The sequence below is a fragment of the Falco rusticolus genome, chromosome 3, assembly GCF_015220075.1.
Source record: "Falco rusticolus isolate bFalRus1 chromosome 3, bFalRus1.pri, whole genome shotgun sequence".
Taxonomy (NCBI): domain Eukaryota; kingdom Metazoa; phylum Chordata; class Aves; order Falconiformes; family Falconidae; genus Falco; species Falco rusticolus.
In genome coordinates, this window is record NC_051189.1 from 79,949,339 (window position 1) to 79,964,714 (window position 15,376).

A 15,376-nucleotide genomic window follows, 5' to 3' on the forward strand; every position below is an offset into this window, starting at 1 on the left:
TTTTCCTTCCTCTTGCAAGAAAATGGGACAAATGCCAGGGTGTTTAATACAGTGATCGAGTCACGGACTTTTCATAAGTATTTCTGTGTTGTGTTTTGCTGTGTCAAGCTTTGATCAGCACCAAGGCTTGGTCAAAAGCACATACTTGCTGGCTGATGAAAATGCAATGGAAGGGCACCATATATATTCAAGAGTACATTTAGAACAGGAAGTGTATAGCCATAAGCAATTGGAGGCAGCCTCATAGAAACACAGCTAGATTTGATGTTCTGTTAATTTATTCAGATGAGGCCTAAACATTTGGAGTTTGTATGGTGGGGACTTGCTCTGTGAGGTTTCCTTCCCTTCAGCACAAGTGCCAGAGACTCAGTTTCTCCCAGTCCTCCTTTCTAAAAAGGTTTCTAGTAGTTTGCTTAGCAGCTAGAGATTATTTTGCTGTTCATATTATTCCTATAGACCTGACCTAATAAAACAGTGACACCTACACTTTCAGATATAACAACTAATCATGTGTGTTTCACCAGTTGCTCTCAATGAATTTCTGCTTGTGCAGCAGAGACCAGCAGAAGGATTACACACTACTCAGATCATAAGTCTCATGTTAGCTTTTATGCATGCAGGTCAATTGTCTTCTTAATATACACGAGCAGTAGTCCTTTGAAATAAAGGCAATGTCCAAACCAAGTATATTTAAAAATAAATAATCAGTTGAACTTTGAACATGTTTTCAAGTAAACCTGAGTTGTGGATGTTATGAATAATATTTTATTAGCTTTTTTAAGACATTTGTGCAAAAAGAGAATGTAGTTCACAAGAATGCAAATTCCGGCTTGAACTTGGAGCCCAATTGCAGATCTGAATGAATATACCTCTGTATGTGGAAATACCCATCAGAATTATTTGCTGACCAGTGTAAAGATGTTATGTGGGCTTCAACTCATAGACCAGAATTGTTACCGTGTGCATTAATGCAGGTGAAATGTAGCAGAGTGTGAATAGTAAATTACATAATTAATTAAATATTTTATGTTGCTTAATATTAGTAAGATAAAGCTAGACATGTAAGGACTGTATTCTAGTAGAAGTGGGGAGGAAGAATATGTTATGTATACATCTTTATGTATTAACAGAAACCCAGGTGGTAGAAACATTTAATCTCTTAATTTAATTTTAAATTCAGAAAATAATAGCATCAAAGAAAAATCTCATAGGCACTGGGTTTCATGCAAATTAACACAGCTTTTTAATCTGCTTTTTAATTTATTTCCCCTTCGATTCCTTTTTCTTTTTTAGGTAATAAGGAAAATATCTGGATGCATATTGATGCAGCCTATGCTGGGAGTGCATTCATCTGCCCTGAATTCAGGCATCTTTTGAACGGAGTGGAGGTAAATGAAGTGTTTCTTCTCTAGCAACCTGCTAAAACCTAGCTCTTCCACAGAATTTGTGTGTTTCTTATGCATCCAAAAGTAATGATTCTTCTAGAATCTCTGAGTACGCTGCACCTCAGTTTGCACTACAAATTCTTGTATATTCTGTTACATTTCTTATGCTTATATAATTTTTACTGGTTTATTCTGGGAGTATGCAGGTAGCCACAGTATATAAAAGTTTGTCATTCAGGATAGCAAATGATAGTGAATCAACAAAGTGTTTTACAAAATAGAAAAGAGGAACGTTTCCCTGAACATCCAAAAATGCATGTTTATAACTTCCTAATTCTACATTACACAAAAAGGAAAAAAAAAAATTAATTAGCTCATTATGTCGGATTTTTTGCTTGCATCTTCAGTCATATAGGATACAGCCAGTAGCTGTATCTCAAACAGGCAGGGTTTAATAACAGAGAGAGCTAAATGAAACATTCTCCCCACAGCACTCTTGTTCCTTTCCTGCCTCCTCGCTGAGCTACTTGGCATTGAGTTGCTTAGATAAGAATACTTCAATTTCCTGCTGCTCCCCTCAGACAGTCAGATAAGTCCTTGTCTTCCACATCAGCAGAGAAAATATTACTGTTTGGTAAAGCCCGAAGTTTAAACACAGCTCTGATAGTTAGTGACTAATGAAGAAGAGGAGGGAAAAACCCATCACAAATAAAGCATTTATTTCTGTCTCTTTTTTATCAGCAAATGAAGCTTGTTGTAATTTCCTGTGGGGGAATATTTTTTAAATTATTGTTATTGGTTCCCGAAGGAAATGAAACAGCATCCCTTGTCTGGGCCAGCATTTGTTGTAAGAGTAAATATTGAACAAGCATGAATAGGCTTCCTACCTTACATATTACAGGGAGATAGCTAGGTGGATGTATAGACACATAGACAGACAGATAATCTTATTAGAGCAATTGTTAATTGTTTACAAGTGACAGGGAGGGTTATGAGAAGCAAATAATAGTAGGAAGGTTCTATATGGAATAGTCAGATCCTGGTGCGGCCAGGCCCCCATCTCTCTTTTTTAAGGCTGATGGCTTCTGCCTTTTTTAAAACACAAAACATGGATGAAGCCTTTCCCAGACAATGTCCATCTTACCTCCCTCGGTTTCCTCTGGTGCCACACCTAAACATATGTCATGTAAAATGGGCCTGTTACATGATTTATATAAACATGTATTGTGAATGCTTATTCTGTGTTGGTTTTTCTTTCGACTTAGATGAAAAAAATTACTTTCACTAAAAGAAAATACTCTGATAGTAAAAAAAAATGTAATTTCCTGGTCAGTTGTAATTTTATGAATGAATGTGATACACAGATTCTGAACTAAATATATGATTTCTCTCTATATATGAATTATGTGTGTATATTTAATATTCTTGGAAATAGAAAGCTTAGTGAATTGTTATTGGAAACTGGGATATGAACCACAGTGAATGTTCCTGATTCCTAAAAATGCAGGGTTTTTTAGTTACACTGATACATACTTTTCCGTAACACATGTAGTATATACTATAAAGTATAACTGTTAGCAAATGCTAAAAATGTTCATAATATCAAAAGCCTAGCTGCACACCTAAAATGAGTTCCATCTCAAAAATAAATGAAGAATTAACTACAATAGTTAAATAAGGTGGCATTAGCATGAACATCTGTAAAGACCAAATTCAGGAATTAATTTGTAGTTACAAAGTAAGGTGTACTCAGACAATGTGACAAAGTTGTATCATTAGCACATGGATCCTTTTCTCTTTAATAATTCTGGTTTTTATTTATCCATTCTCAGTTTGCAGATTCATTTAACTTTAATCCTCACAAATGGCTCCTAGTGAACTTTGACTGCTCTGCTATGTGGTAAGTATTACAGTAAAAGGAAACATTACAAGAGACAAAAATCACATGTTAAATTGACCTGCCTTTCTAGCAGTAGACATTTATTTACATTTCTCTACTGAAATGAGAAGTTCTGGATAGCTTTAACTTTGTAAATTATTTACAAAATTCACTCTTTCATTTAATCCAAGTTTCAAAAGTGTAAAATTTATATATAGCACTGAGCTCTGCATTATGTTCCAGAGAAAAAGAAATCCTGAAAAGTCTACAGATTCCTACTTGCTCCACTTTGGGACTGTTTAAAATATAAATGAAAAACTTCATTTAAGGATGTTAATACAATGAACAGCATGCTTTTTCTTCTTTTCCATAAAATGTCTTTTTCTTTGAGCATTGATTCTTTCAAAAGCCTTTCTAAACATGCTTGGGATTTGGCTGATGAAAAGCAGCTGATTTCAAAAAGGATTATTTATGCAATTTTGTACTGATTTTCAGTTTCCCCAGATGACAGCAGAGATGACATTTTGATATAACAAGATGCCAAAGTAGAAACTCATAGACATACTTTGAAATAAAGTTAAATATCATAGCAGTAATAGCAGCAGCAATAAAAACATCCCATAATAGATAATCCCATTATGTCCCAAACTGGAATCTCCAGAACGTAGTGTCTACCAGCATCATGACTAATGATACTTATTAGCAAAACAGCTATTCAGTATATTCAGTTTATTTATCAAAATAAATGAAAACATTAATTTCAGTTATAATAGAACAAAATCTGCAAAAATGAAAAAAAGAAAGAAAAACTGAATATTAAAAAGAAGACTAAAACATAATCCAGAAAAAGGTGACCTTATTTAAAAGAAGAACAAATATGAGACAGTAATCACTCAGTTGTCTTTGGTTAACCTTCGTCTCTTTTAATATCTTCAGCAAAGCTGACTTTTCTGCAAACGTGTAGATTATTCAGATAATATATTACATGTTTTCCTTTAGTAGTCTTCCTGACATATGCACTTCAGTTATTCCAAGACATTATGGTTTTTTCTTCCTTTTCCTTAGAATAAATGACTTACATTTTGATGCTGATTCATTAGTAGTGGCAGTGAGTGACCCAAGACTCCAGTTTATAAGTACCTCATAACTAGCTGTTGCTCTGTGTATACGAAAATAGGAAGACAATGAAGTTTCTTTGCTAGTTTCGTCCATCTTTTTCTCATCACGCAAAGACATTGTTAACACAGTAGCTACTTGGAAATGAGATAATACACCATCATTCTCTTTAATCTATGTAGGACAGTTCGGGGCCAGAGCCTAGTCCCTACGAGTTTAATTCCTCATTATTTCTGCTTTCCCCAAAACCCCTGTGGAACTATATTCAAAACATTTTACCTGGCTTTCTTCTTCCTAGCAAAGCTTGGATTTTAGAGTTAGGAAAGTATTTTTCTCCATGTTGTTTCTTGCTTTTTTCTAGATAAACCATTTCCTAAAATGGTTGTTTTCATAGTTGGGAAGATTCCATTAAGAGGAATCTCGAGACTTCGCAACATTATTCCTTACTCAAAGAGAAAGCTTTACAGCTATAGCCATTCAGGCTTCATTTCAGAAAGGCATTTATGTATAGGTGTTATTCACTTAATAAAGAATGAGGTACACATTTAAAGTTAAACTCTTTGAATTGAAGCCAAAACCATTGTCCAGTTACTTCTAAAGCCCTCATCCAAAATTCACCTCTCTCATCAACTGTAACACTGTCTGAAAAGCTGAATTGTAATAATAAAGGATGAAGGAACCTGGTAAGAAAAAGTAACTGTTAAGGATACATAGTCCTCAGGATTCATGAGCAGTGTTAACCATGATATTGTAATAACAAGGAAAGAGTTCAATGAACAGTGAACACCATTTCAGAATCAAATTAATCTGAGTTCCATTGATAGACAGGCTTCTAAATCACCCAGGCTCCTCAGCACTTTCCCCAGTAAACACTCGTATTTCTTTTCCCTGCAAGTTGATTAAGATAATCTAGCTGTTATATCTGTAATGTATTTACTTAAATACTTGGTGCAATCTGTAGTACTGATCTCATTTGGGATTTGGAGACAATTTTGTCATAAACATGTTGTAAAATATACTGATTTCTCAACATATAGAAAAAAGCAGTCAATTTCCTATAAAAAGGAATTTAATATTGCCCTTCAGAGAGGGGTATATTTTCCATATTCAGATGTTAGGGTCATTTAGAGACTTTGCCTTGAAACTAACAGTCCGTTTTCTCTGACTTGTTTAATTGGTACTTTGGAATATCACAAAATAGGAAGAAGTGTCTTTTTTTCAGAGGGAATGAAAATAATAATCTTGCAAAGTCTTGGTATTTTTGCTTTTCTCTACTTCTTTTGGGTTTAGGTGTAAACTTTTGGTTGGGAAAGGTTGTTTTTGTGTTTGAAGGAAGGTGCATACGGGAAATCCCTATCTGTAGATGGAAGTGAAATTTTCCTGTTGTATTATAATATGGTATCAGCTTTTTGGTTATTGTATCTATCATTTAAAATGGACAGAATAGAGTAAGGTTGTCAAAAGCTGCAGATGTGCAATCCAAGTCAGTCACTTTTTACAGATTTTCACTACTTTATTCGCCAGGATTTTTGTTGTGAATTTTGTATTATGAGTACTTAGTATGTGAACCTGTGCCGCTCAAGCTTGATCTTAGTAGGTCTACTATCATAACATCAAACATTTAAAAGATGCTAGTTTATCAGTGGCATTTTTGAAATATATATTCAGGATCCTTCAGTGAACCAGGGGTGTTTACAAAGAAAGTTAAGAACACCACTTCTGTCCATTACCAGACCACACAAGCCCTTACTGCAAAGAAGTTTAAATACATAGGGTAAAGTCTAGACATGGTCTATAGAAGTGCAGCTCAAATGGTTCATATACATTGATGTCCAGGCTTTGGATTTATTTTAGTAATCCTTTTAGATAGTTTTTCATGGTTGCCAGATTAAGACCTGTGAAATCCCTAGATGGAACAGACACCATCTTTTAAAAAAGCGGTAACATCACCAAGGAAGTACAAGATGACAGCATTTTATATCTTCGAAGCTAGATGTTCCTGCAGAACAGTTAGGTGTTCCATTGTTTAGCACAGCATATTACAGGAGAAGATATGAAGCACTCAGAATACAACTAATTATATCGCTTGTAACTTGGCTTAGTTGTATACAGAATGAGCTACCGAAACACAACTATATCAAAGTAATCAAACATATCAAATTACAGTAGAATAACTAGGTTAAAAATATTTACCCTAATTAAACCTGCTTTCAGTTAATATTTCTTCCTTCTGTCCACATGACATTTCCAGCACACAAATAAAATGAAATTGTTTTTATTGAGAGCATTCTGAATATCTTTTACTATTTTTCATGTGCATAAGCTATATACTTTCCATACCTGAAGACAAGTACTTAACCATTAACCTTAGTATTTTCCTGACCATTAGTGAGAGGAAGGCTTTTTGTTTGTTTGAATAAGATGTTTTATGAGCACAGTCGAGATGTGGATGAGAGTGGAAGTATGTACTGGCCTGTGGATTTATATATACACACTAAAATACTGGAAATTAGATTTTTACTTAGAGATTTACAATTTTACATCAAAACACAGGAAAAAACGGATGCATAGAACATCATAAACAGTTCAAACATTTGTCATTTAGAATGTCCCTGTGTTGACATAATTATTGCTTACTTTGTAATGTATCTGTAGGCCTAATATAATGGTGTATCAATCTTTCCCTTTTTGATTTCTGGTTTCTTCTTCTTCTGCCTCTGTAAACCCCAACATTTGGGAAGGTGAGTCAGTCTTACACATGGAGTGAAGCATAAACCAGGAAAATCTTGTTATTACCCACAGGCAAAACGTAGCTTATTCTCTTTAAAAGGGACACACCGGCTTTTCAACCTTAGTCCAGTCACATCCCTCACTAGCTGGCAGTAGTAAGGTATGCTTCTCAGTTTTACGTTGTGCTGTAGTATGCTGTCACTTACTGTATATTGGGTCAAGCTAGGGCAGGGTGGTACAAGAAGGAAGCCTGAGTCTGGACCGCGTGGCTCTTCCCTACTAGTGGCTGCTGCCACCACCACAACGTGGAGGGACAGCGGCCAGCATCCACAGAGCCTCACCATGGCTGTGCACAGTGTCTAGGAAGCTGCAGCTCTTCCCACACAGCTTTGTACTGCAGTAATTTCAAGGCAACTTCTGTTGACTGCAAACATTAACATTGCTTCAGCTAGTCTCACATTCTGGTGTGAGTGTCTATCACCATAAAAAGATCCTCTGTGTCTGTTTCTTGTCTGTTTTTAAATATGCAGTCGTGCAGTCATGCTGCCCGTTCCTGCTGAGCCTTACACTTAACTACTTGTAAGTACAGTACTGATATGGCTGTGAAAAAGCACTGAAAATGGCACAGGCTGTGCTCAGGAAATATGCCAGTTTAAACACATTCAATTTGCCTTCCCTTCTTGTGGAAATTTAATCCCTTAAATTTAATTCTTAAATTTCTCTATTTGCTTGCTTTCTTTTTTATACAGGGTGAAAAAAAGATCAGATTTAACAGATGCCTTTAAACTAGAACCCGTTTACCTGCAGCATCACCATCAGGAGTCTGGTAATTTTACGATTAAATGAGATCATGTTGATTATTATGTATGCACACTGCTCTTTAATGGACAAAAAGACTTAAGATGAAAACTGAAATTTTTAAAACTAAGTTGTTTAGGAGCCTATTTCCATTTTCAGAATGCCCTAGGGAGTTAAGCTTATTAAAGTGCAAACACATGTCTAGGGAGATTTTAGTTAGTATAAAAAGCAACTGAGGGAAAGCCATTTTATAAAGCATTATATTAATAGTTTTGTATTAGGATTTCCCCAGCTCCAGACTTACAGCTTTGTAGGAGTGTTGATAAAATTTTTAATGATCTTGCGTCAGTCAGATAAACATATTATTGGGTGCTGTGTATCAAGTCCCTTAACCTGCCTTCCCCAACACATCTTTCTCCAGAATGGTTTCAAGCTATGATTTGTTTTTAGAGTTTCTAAAGTCTGTGACCTTTTCCTTAGCTTTTCATGCAGGCTCTGATTCAAATTTTCAAAACCCCATGTCAGGAGCAAACACTCCCTGAAACTGCAATAAAAAGGCGAGCTGTGTTTGATAGCTACTCTATTTTGAGTAATAGCTATCGGGGACTTTATCCTGTTGGTCTGGTATTCTTACATTGATTGTAGAGAAGGTGGTAAGTGTAGACTATCTGTCTTGTACCAATTGTTCACAAATGCTTTTCACAAAGTGCTCACAAAGAATTTACAAATCTTAGGCCCTGTACAAAGCTCCTTAATGGATTAGTGCTGCTCTTTGCACATACCTAGCAACTGCAGAGTGGCATTTACCATCCTGAAGACTGGTTTTACACATTTGGTTATTAACTGATTAATTGTGAAGAAGGTCACAGCAGTGCAGCGTCAACATGTGGTGCAAGTTCCCTCACAACTTTCTCAAGAGGCTGAATCACATGTGGATGTTTTTAGCATTTACTCTATCTCATATTTCTCCTGGAATTGCTGGTGCTGATCTGTGTTCAGATGTGTATCGTGAGTATTTTTATCCTCTCTCTGTTATGGCTATGAACATATTGACATTTAAATTAATACCATCCAGAATTCCACCATTCACTAAAAAGCCCTAGGAAAAATGGATTCCTGTGCTTTTACCCTGAACTGGCAGAAATGTTACACTTTTCCTTTTCTACAGTTCCAAGCAATGCAAATATAGACCAGTGCAATAAATAGGAAAATGCAGGAACTCTGGAGCTGAAGTTCACCCTCCAGAGGCTAGAATTGTTCAGGAAAAAAAACCAAAACAAACAAATAAACAAACAAACAAAAAGACTGTCTTTTTGCCTTTTAAAATGAGAAATACAAGTTATAACAAATACACCTGTCACCGTCTTTTACTTAACATACATGAAAAATATTTCTCTTGAGGAGAAAAAATCCAACCTCAACTAAAGTGAAAATAAGTTCTTGTGACAACTGACATTGCCGATACAAGAACCATAGGTCTTCCCCAGGTTAAATAACACCAGAAGGAAATCAAACCTTTCCTAAAACTAGGTGCTTTCAGTGAGGCCACCTAGCTGATCTGAAAACTTTATCTCCCCAGTTGGATGACAAGTTGTTTAGCCTTCATCTTGCCTTCAGAAGCTGTGATAGCATGTTATATGATCTGGACATAATGATTTCAAAGAGATCAGCTGATTACTAGCAGTCTAGTGATGTTGAATTTTTCTATGCTCTATTCCCATTTGATAGCAATTTTCCAAAGAGCTGGACAACACTCTTCAAATGCAAATGCCTTTAGTTAAACTGTTAAGTCCAGTCCACACTTATGCCTTCAATAAACAGTCAAATTTGCAAAGGTGCTAGGCTGTTACAGTTGATCCCTGTGGGTGGGATGTAGGAGTCATGAAAATATGACTTGTCTAGTGGAGGGTCTTATTTTCTGAATATGTCTCAGGTCTGAGAATTCCGATCATGGTTTACAAGGCAAATGAAGTGGTATTTTTTAATTCACTCATCTCTCACTCAAGAATTTAAATGAGCGGAAAAATGTCTCTATCTGTGAGCAATTACTCTTAATAACCATATGGCAATTATGTATGCCCCCAAGGGGAAAGTCTTTATTTTGTCATTAATTATAATTTCATGTGATTTGCATCATCACACCAGGAAGATTATACTAGCTTGCTTGGCAACCCACGGTATAGGTCAAGTCCTAATGGCAATGCTGGAAGAATGCAGCTTTATACTCTATTGTGAACACCACATATGCTCCCGTAATGCAATTCCTCCTGGTTAAATACAGATGTAAGACTACGGATTGTAATCAAGGACTAATCATTGATTGCATTCTGCTTCAAAGCCTGTGAAAGGCATTGTTGTGGGTCATTAGACATAGTCCCTTACAGGAGTGCAGGATTATTTATCCGTCACCAGTTCTTTACTCTCTTTGCTACCAGTCTTGCAGCTATCAAACAAAAATGGCTGCTACAATGCAGAAGAATGTGGATGTTATCAAATTACCTTCTTACCAAGCTGACACAACCATGTTCACTTCCTGAAGTCCAGGAACAGGTTAATGATTGTTGGTTGTTGTGTGGGGTTTTTTTATCTGGAAAATAACCTGGTAACACATTAAAGAACCAAATGACTGTATGTTGCAGAGAGGAAGGACCATGGTTTTTTGTATGTTTTTTGGCTGTGTAGATGAGAGAACATTGGCAAGAGAGCTTGTACACAGGAAATACAGGTGGTTTTTTAACTCTTATAAAATAAAAAGGCTGAAAATTATGTAAATGACATAGACTGGTCAAATTCAGAAGCTACAGTTCTATACTGTACCTTGCAGTTCACAATTTCAGGAGCACTTTGACAGCATTTTCCCATGAAATTTAAGTACTTATGAACTTCATAAGTTCCTATGAAGCTTATACTCCACTGCAGAGTAATAAAGCAGAATAAACAAGCTAAGCAGATGCTTCTACATTTTCCTGAATAAGTATTTTAAATTTTATGTCAGTTTAATTTCTGTCACTGTCTTACAGCAAGTAATCTGGTTTTATGTTACTGTTTCCTTACTGTGAAATCAATTTAATTACCTGATTCAAAGAAACCATCTTAAATTCATCTTGATGAATCTTGATTCTGTGTGCTTATACAAAAGATAACTAATAATGCTCTCTGCTTGCCTCCCTGGACTGCTTTGTGGCTTGGTCAATCTGTGTTTGTAAGAGGCTTTCACTACATCAAATGAAAAGCCATAACAAAATGTGGAATGCTATTCTCCAAGGTCAATACTGAGTCAATTTTTCCAGTCACTTACTAGACAAGCCGAAGAATTAGCAACAAATACATACATGAGTATAAAAGGTAGTTTGGAACTGGATTATTTTAAAAAGTATTACCAGTTCACTAGGGTAAAGGTGGTGACATTTCACAGCAGACATGGAGGGATGAAGTGAACTTGGGGATTTAACAAACTGTTTAAAACAAAACTAATAATAAGTGTTTTATCTACTAGTTCTCCTTACAAGAAGTAAATAAACGTAGGTTTTAGTCCATCATCTCCACAGTATCTGCAGTACAACAGAAAGGTAAACTGTAAACTTTTTGATTTGTTAGTGGTATATTCTGACTAGCTAATTACAAGTACTGTCATTTAGCATGCTGCCAAATATCCTGCTAGGTATTTAGGGGTCCTGTTGACACTGATGATGGTGAAATTTGTAGCAAACATACAGGACGGCTAAGATACAGCTTTTTCAATAACATTAGAATGATTGAAGGCTTTGGCTGTTGTGATAAAGTAATGTGAACATTTTTTTCTTTGGCTTCCAGGTCTTGTAACAGATTATCGGGTAAGTACAGCATCAAAGCAATAATTAATACTATTAGTTGTATATATTGATATTTTCAGGACTTCTTTTTTCCATTTAATGCTGTAAACCTCAAAACCTTATGTTTCTTTACAGGAAGAATGCAGTTTGCTAAATTTTTAACATTCCCCAAGCTGAAACTGTAAACTTTTATTTTTTGGGGAAAAAAAAAAAAAGTTTAAAGGCAGAAATAGCCTTGCATGTACAGTATCTCAGGGGTTAGGCAGTAGAAAGAGATATCCTAAAAGGTTTTTTTCCCCTTAACGTAGTGAACAATACTTTAAAAAATAATAATGCATGTGTTTTAGTCTTTAACCAGCTTTAACCAATAGAAACACTGTTCTTTTGAAATGGCAAATGGCCTTGCCATTGTAGACACTAGCCCCACAACTGTAAAGAAGCCAATGTACATGAGTTTCTAAGAGTTATTTTTCTAGAGCTTTCAAGGAGAATTCAGGATGCAAAAAGAAAATTTAATTTTCCCTGTGACACTTCCATTCTGACACCAACCTCCTTTTCCAATTTTAATTTGAAAACTTTAAGTATTAAACAGTCACACCAGGAATAGACATGCCTATTATTATCTGATCCACCTTTAGCAACTTCCTGTAGGATGTGGCAATGTTGTATGCTTCAAAATCATTGCAGAATGTACAGTTTCTGCAATACCAATACCACTGCAGTGGTGACTTCTAACAGGGGTGCCCGCCCTTCTCCCTGGCTTGCAGCACTGGCAAATCCCCCTGGGTAGGAGATTCCGCTCCCTGAAGCTGTGGTTTGTGCTGAGGATGTATGGGGTCACAGGACTGCAGGAGCACATCCGCAAGGTAACTGGTATTTGCTTTCTTGGGTAACCTGTGGTGGGGTGGCAAGGGAAAATGAGCTGGCTACCTATCTACTTTCCATGACTTCTATACACATCAGAAAGCAAAGGCAACAGCTTTTAGACAGCTCAGTTCAATAGGGGTGCTGCTTGTTTGCCCCATGTAGTGTCACAATTTCACATCATGGCAGGATCAAAACTCATTTCTTTTGTGTTTGTCTCTAGGGAAGACAAGTCTAGGGATTTGGAATTTCTACAATGTGGGATCATAGTTCCCTCCCAAATTAAGCCAGAGCACATCCATGGTTTTATTGTGGAAAAACATGTTTATTCATTATTTTATTAATTTACGTGCATTGATAGCATGTTTAGATTATGATTAAGGGATACATTATTGGGCATGTCCACCTCTGCTGCTGCTTTGCTTCCTGTTTAAAATACATCTTTTTTTAAAAAAAGAGTATGTACAATTTACAGTTTGTTAACATTGTTATTAAGTACCAAGTTTATTCTTGATGTAAAAAGAAGGGTGTTTTTATCACAAAACCCACATCTGGCACCAGTCTAAATTATATATATGCTGCCTCTGTAGCAGTAAAGTCAAATTCAAGCATACCTTTCATCTTTATGATGTTTAGGGAAACCTCTTGTGAGGGGACAGCAATGACTTAGCTCTAAATATTTACAAAATACCAAACTCCCTGCAGACACACATTCCTTTCTATTGTGGTACTAAACAGATTCATTCCCAAGAAAGGCTATTTCCACTGTTGTAAAGTCACTGCGTGTGGAAGTCTCTTTTGATTTGGAATGGTTCTGGGATAGAGGGTGTCCTCTTTGCTTCCCATTTTTATCACACTATAATTTTCAACTGACTCTACAAATGTCAAAATTAGATTTTTATCCTTAATGAGGCTTTCAGAAATAAATTTTAACAACAGTGGCCATCATGATGTTCTGTCATCCTTGTGGCAATCTGATACATATCCTTGTGATGAAAAATTGATAAAAGGTTTGTTACCACTTTGCTAGACTACCATTAGTTTCTAGTGGGATTCTCTCTCAGGTTAGATTTCTGGAGACTGCAATTATTTCAATATGATACCAAATTTTTAAGTAGGACTAAATCTCTCACTGGGAAGATAGAGAGTTGGAAGCCTCATATCAAGTATACGGCCTTTTATCAGGCTGGTTTCCACAGGTCAGTATTTACATTCAAGTTCCCTCTTTCCCTGTCTCCCAGACATTTCCCTGACTGTCCAGCCAAAAAGTGCTTCTCTTCCTATAATCATAGCTGAAGACCAGGTTGTTATATCTTCCGTGACAATACAGTTCAGGAAGGCTAAGCAAAGATACTGACTCCAGTGTAAAACCCTAATATGTTCCCTTATTTGTAAAGGTGATTCAGACCGCTCTATTTCCAAGGGCTTGTTAAATTGAGAATGTATGTTTAATGTTTCAGTAAGGACTAAATTGTTCCCTGGTATACAGAGAAAAATTAGCCACCACCTTGTGTTTGCAACTCTGAAAGGGGAAGAGGGAAAACTGTGTGCAGAATTTGGCTCACTGTATCTGTCAAACTGTAACTATTAAGTCAGTTCCTCCTCCCCAACCCCACCCACTTGTCCCACCCTGGATAGATGCTGATGAAATTTAGTGGGTTTCAAAGCAGCTTGAAAAAAAAAAAAAGAGCTAATTTCTATCTCCAGCAACTCTCTGTTGGACTTAAATTTCAAAAAATAATTGCATTTCATTTGCTCCCTCCTCTAGGAGAATTTAAGATCTTTCTTGCGAGTTTGCAGACGTGTTGGTGAAGTTATATCAGTAGCTGCAAAACAACAATTATAAATGTGTTTTGTAACTTGCACATTTTCTTCTCTTCTCAGGAATTACAGTGGGTTCCAGGTATATTGTGATGACTTTTCTTTTGGTAGTGTAGTAATGAAGTATGTAAACCAGCCTGACACTGCTTTATATTTTCAAACCTATAGACGAGTTTCCAAATGAAAAGTAATTTGGAATTTAGCTTCATTTGTTAACTTCACTTGAACATTGCTTATCCCAGTGCTTGGCCTTGAGAAGTTGCTTTCTTTTAAACATGTAGAGTCTTGTAAATAACAGCTTTTATATTCCTGTTGCTGGCAAAGGCAGTCCTTGAAGAGAAGAACTGGCATGTGTCTTGTGTACTTGGGACTTCTAGCTGGGTTTTAAGGGAAGCAGGATTAATCCTGAAGCTGCATTTATTACAGTGGGTGATAGAATGCACATAGTTAGAATGAGAGGAGACCTAGGAATAGTGGCAGGGGCAGGTATTGTAACCTTCAAGTGCAGAGCATTGTGGCTGGAGCTGGGGAAGTGGGAAGAAGGGCTCGCTCTGTTGTGTTATTAAGGAATTGCCCCAGGGAAAGGGCCACAGAGTCAGGCAGAAGAGCAGAAGTTTGAAAAAGCTCCTTGGACTGGAACCTGGGAAGGGGATGCCGACATTGGGATGTAGCATGCAGTCATACAGTACATAGTTTTCATACGTCGTTATTTGTGTGTAGGGCACATCACTCCTGTTCTGCTATACGATAGCAGCTACGGGATGCCTGTTCAGGTGCAGGGCTGGGCCTTATTGAGAGATTTGGGACCTAGGGTTTAAACTCCTTTCTGAATTTATAAAAATCCCAATATAGATGCTGTGATTACCTAGGGGAAAAAAAACACCAAAACCACTTCATCTTCTAGGTCACAGAAAACTGTAGGAAGATTTATCCAGTGTTTACAGGCTTATAGTTAGGCTTCTCTTGAGCAG

General features: G+C 36.5%; 1 protein-coding gene across 2 annotated transcripts in view; it reads left to right on the forward strand.

Moving 5' to 3' along the window:
* The window catches only part of DDC (dopa decarboxylase), a 76,827-nt gene that overhangs the window by 49,283 nt on the left and 12,168 nt on the right, over positions 1 to 15,376 (forward strand). For both annotated transcript variants that reach the window (XM_037379972.1, XM_037379973.1), the window contains exons 8-12: positions 1,294 to 1,388; positions 3,218 to 3,285; positions 7,860 to 7,936; positions 11,722 to 11,741; positions 12,488 to 12,586. In XM_037379972.1, coding sequence (XP_037235869.1) covers positions 1,294 to 1,388; positions 3,218 to 3,285; positions 7,860 to 7,936; positions 11,722 to 11,741; positions 12,488 to 12,586 — 359 coding nt within the window. The remainder of the gene's footprint in view (positions 1 to 1,293; positions 1,389 to 3,217; positions 3,286 to 7,859; positions 7,937 to 11,721; positions 11,742 to 12,487; positions 12,587 to 15,376) is intronic.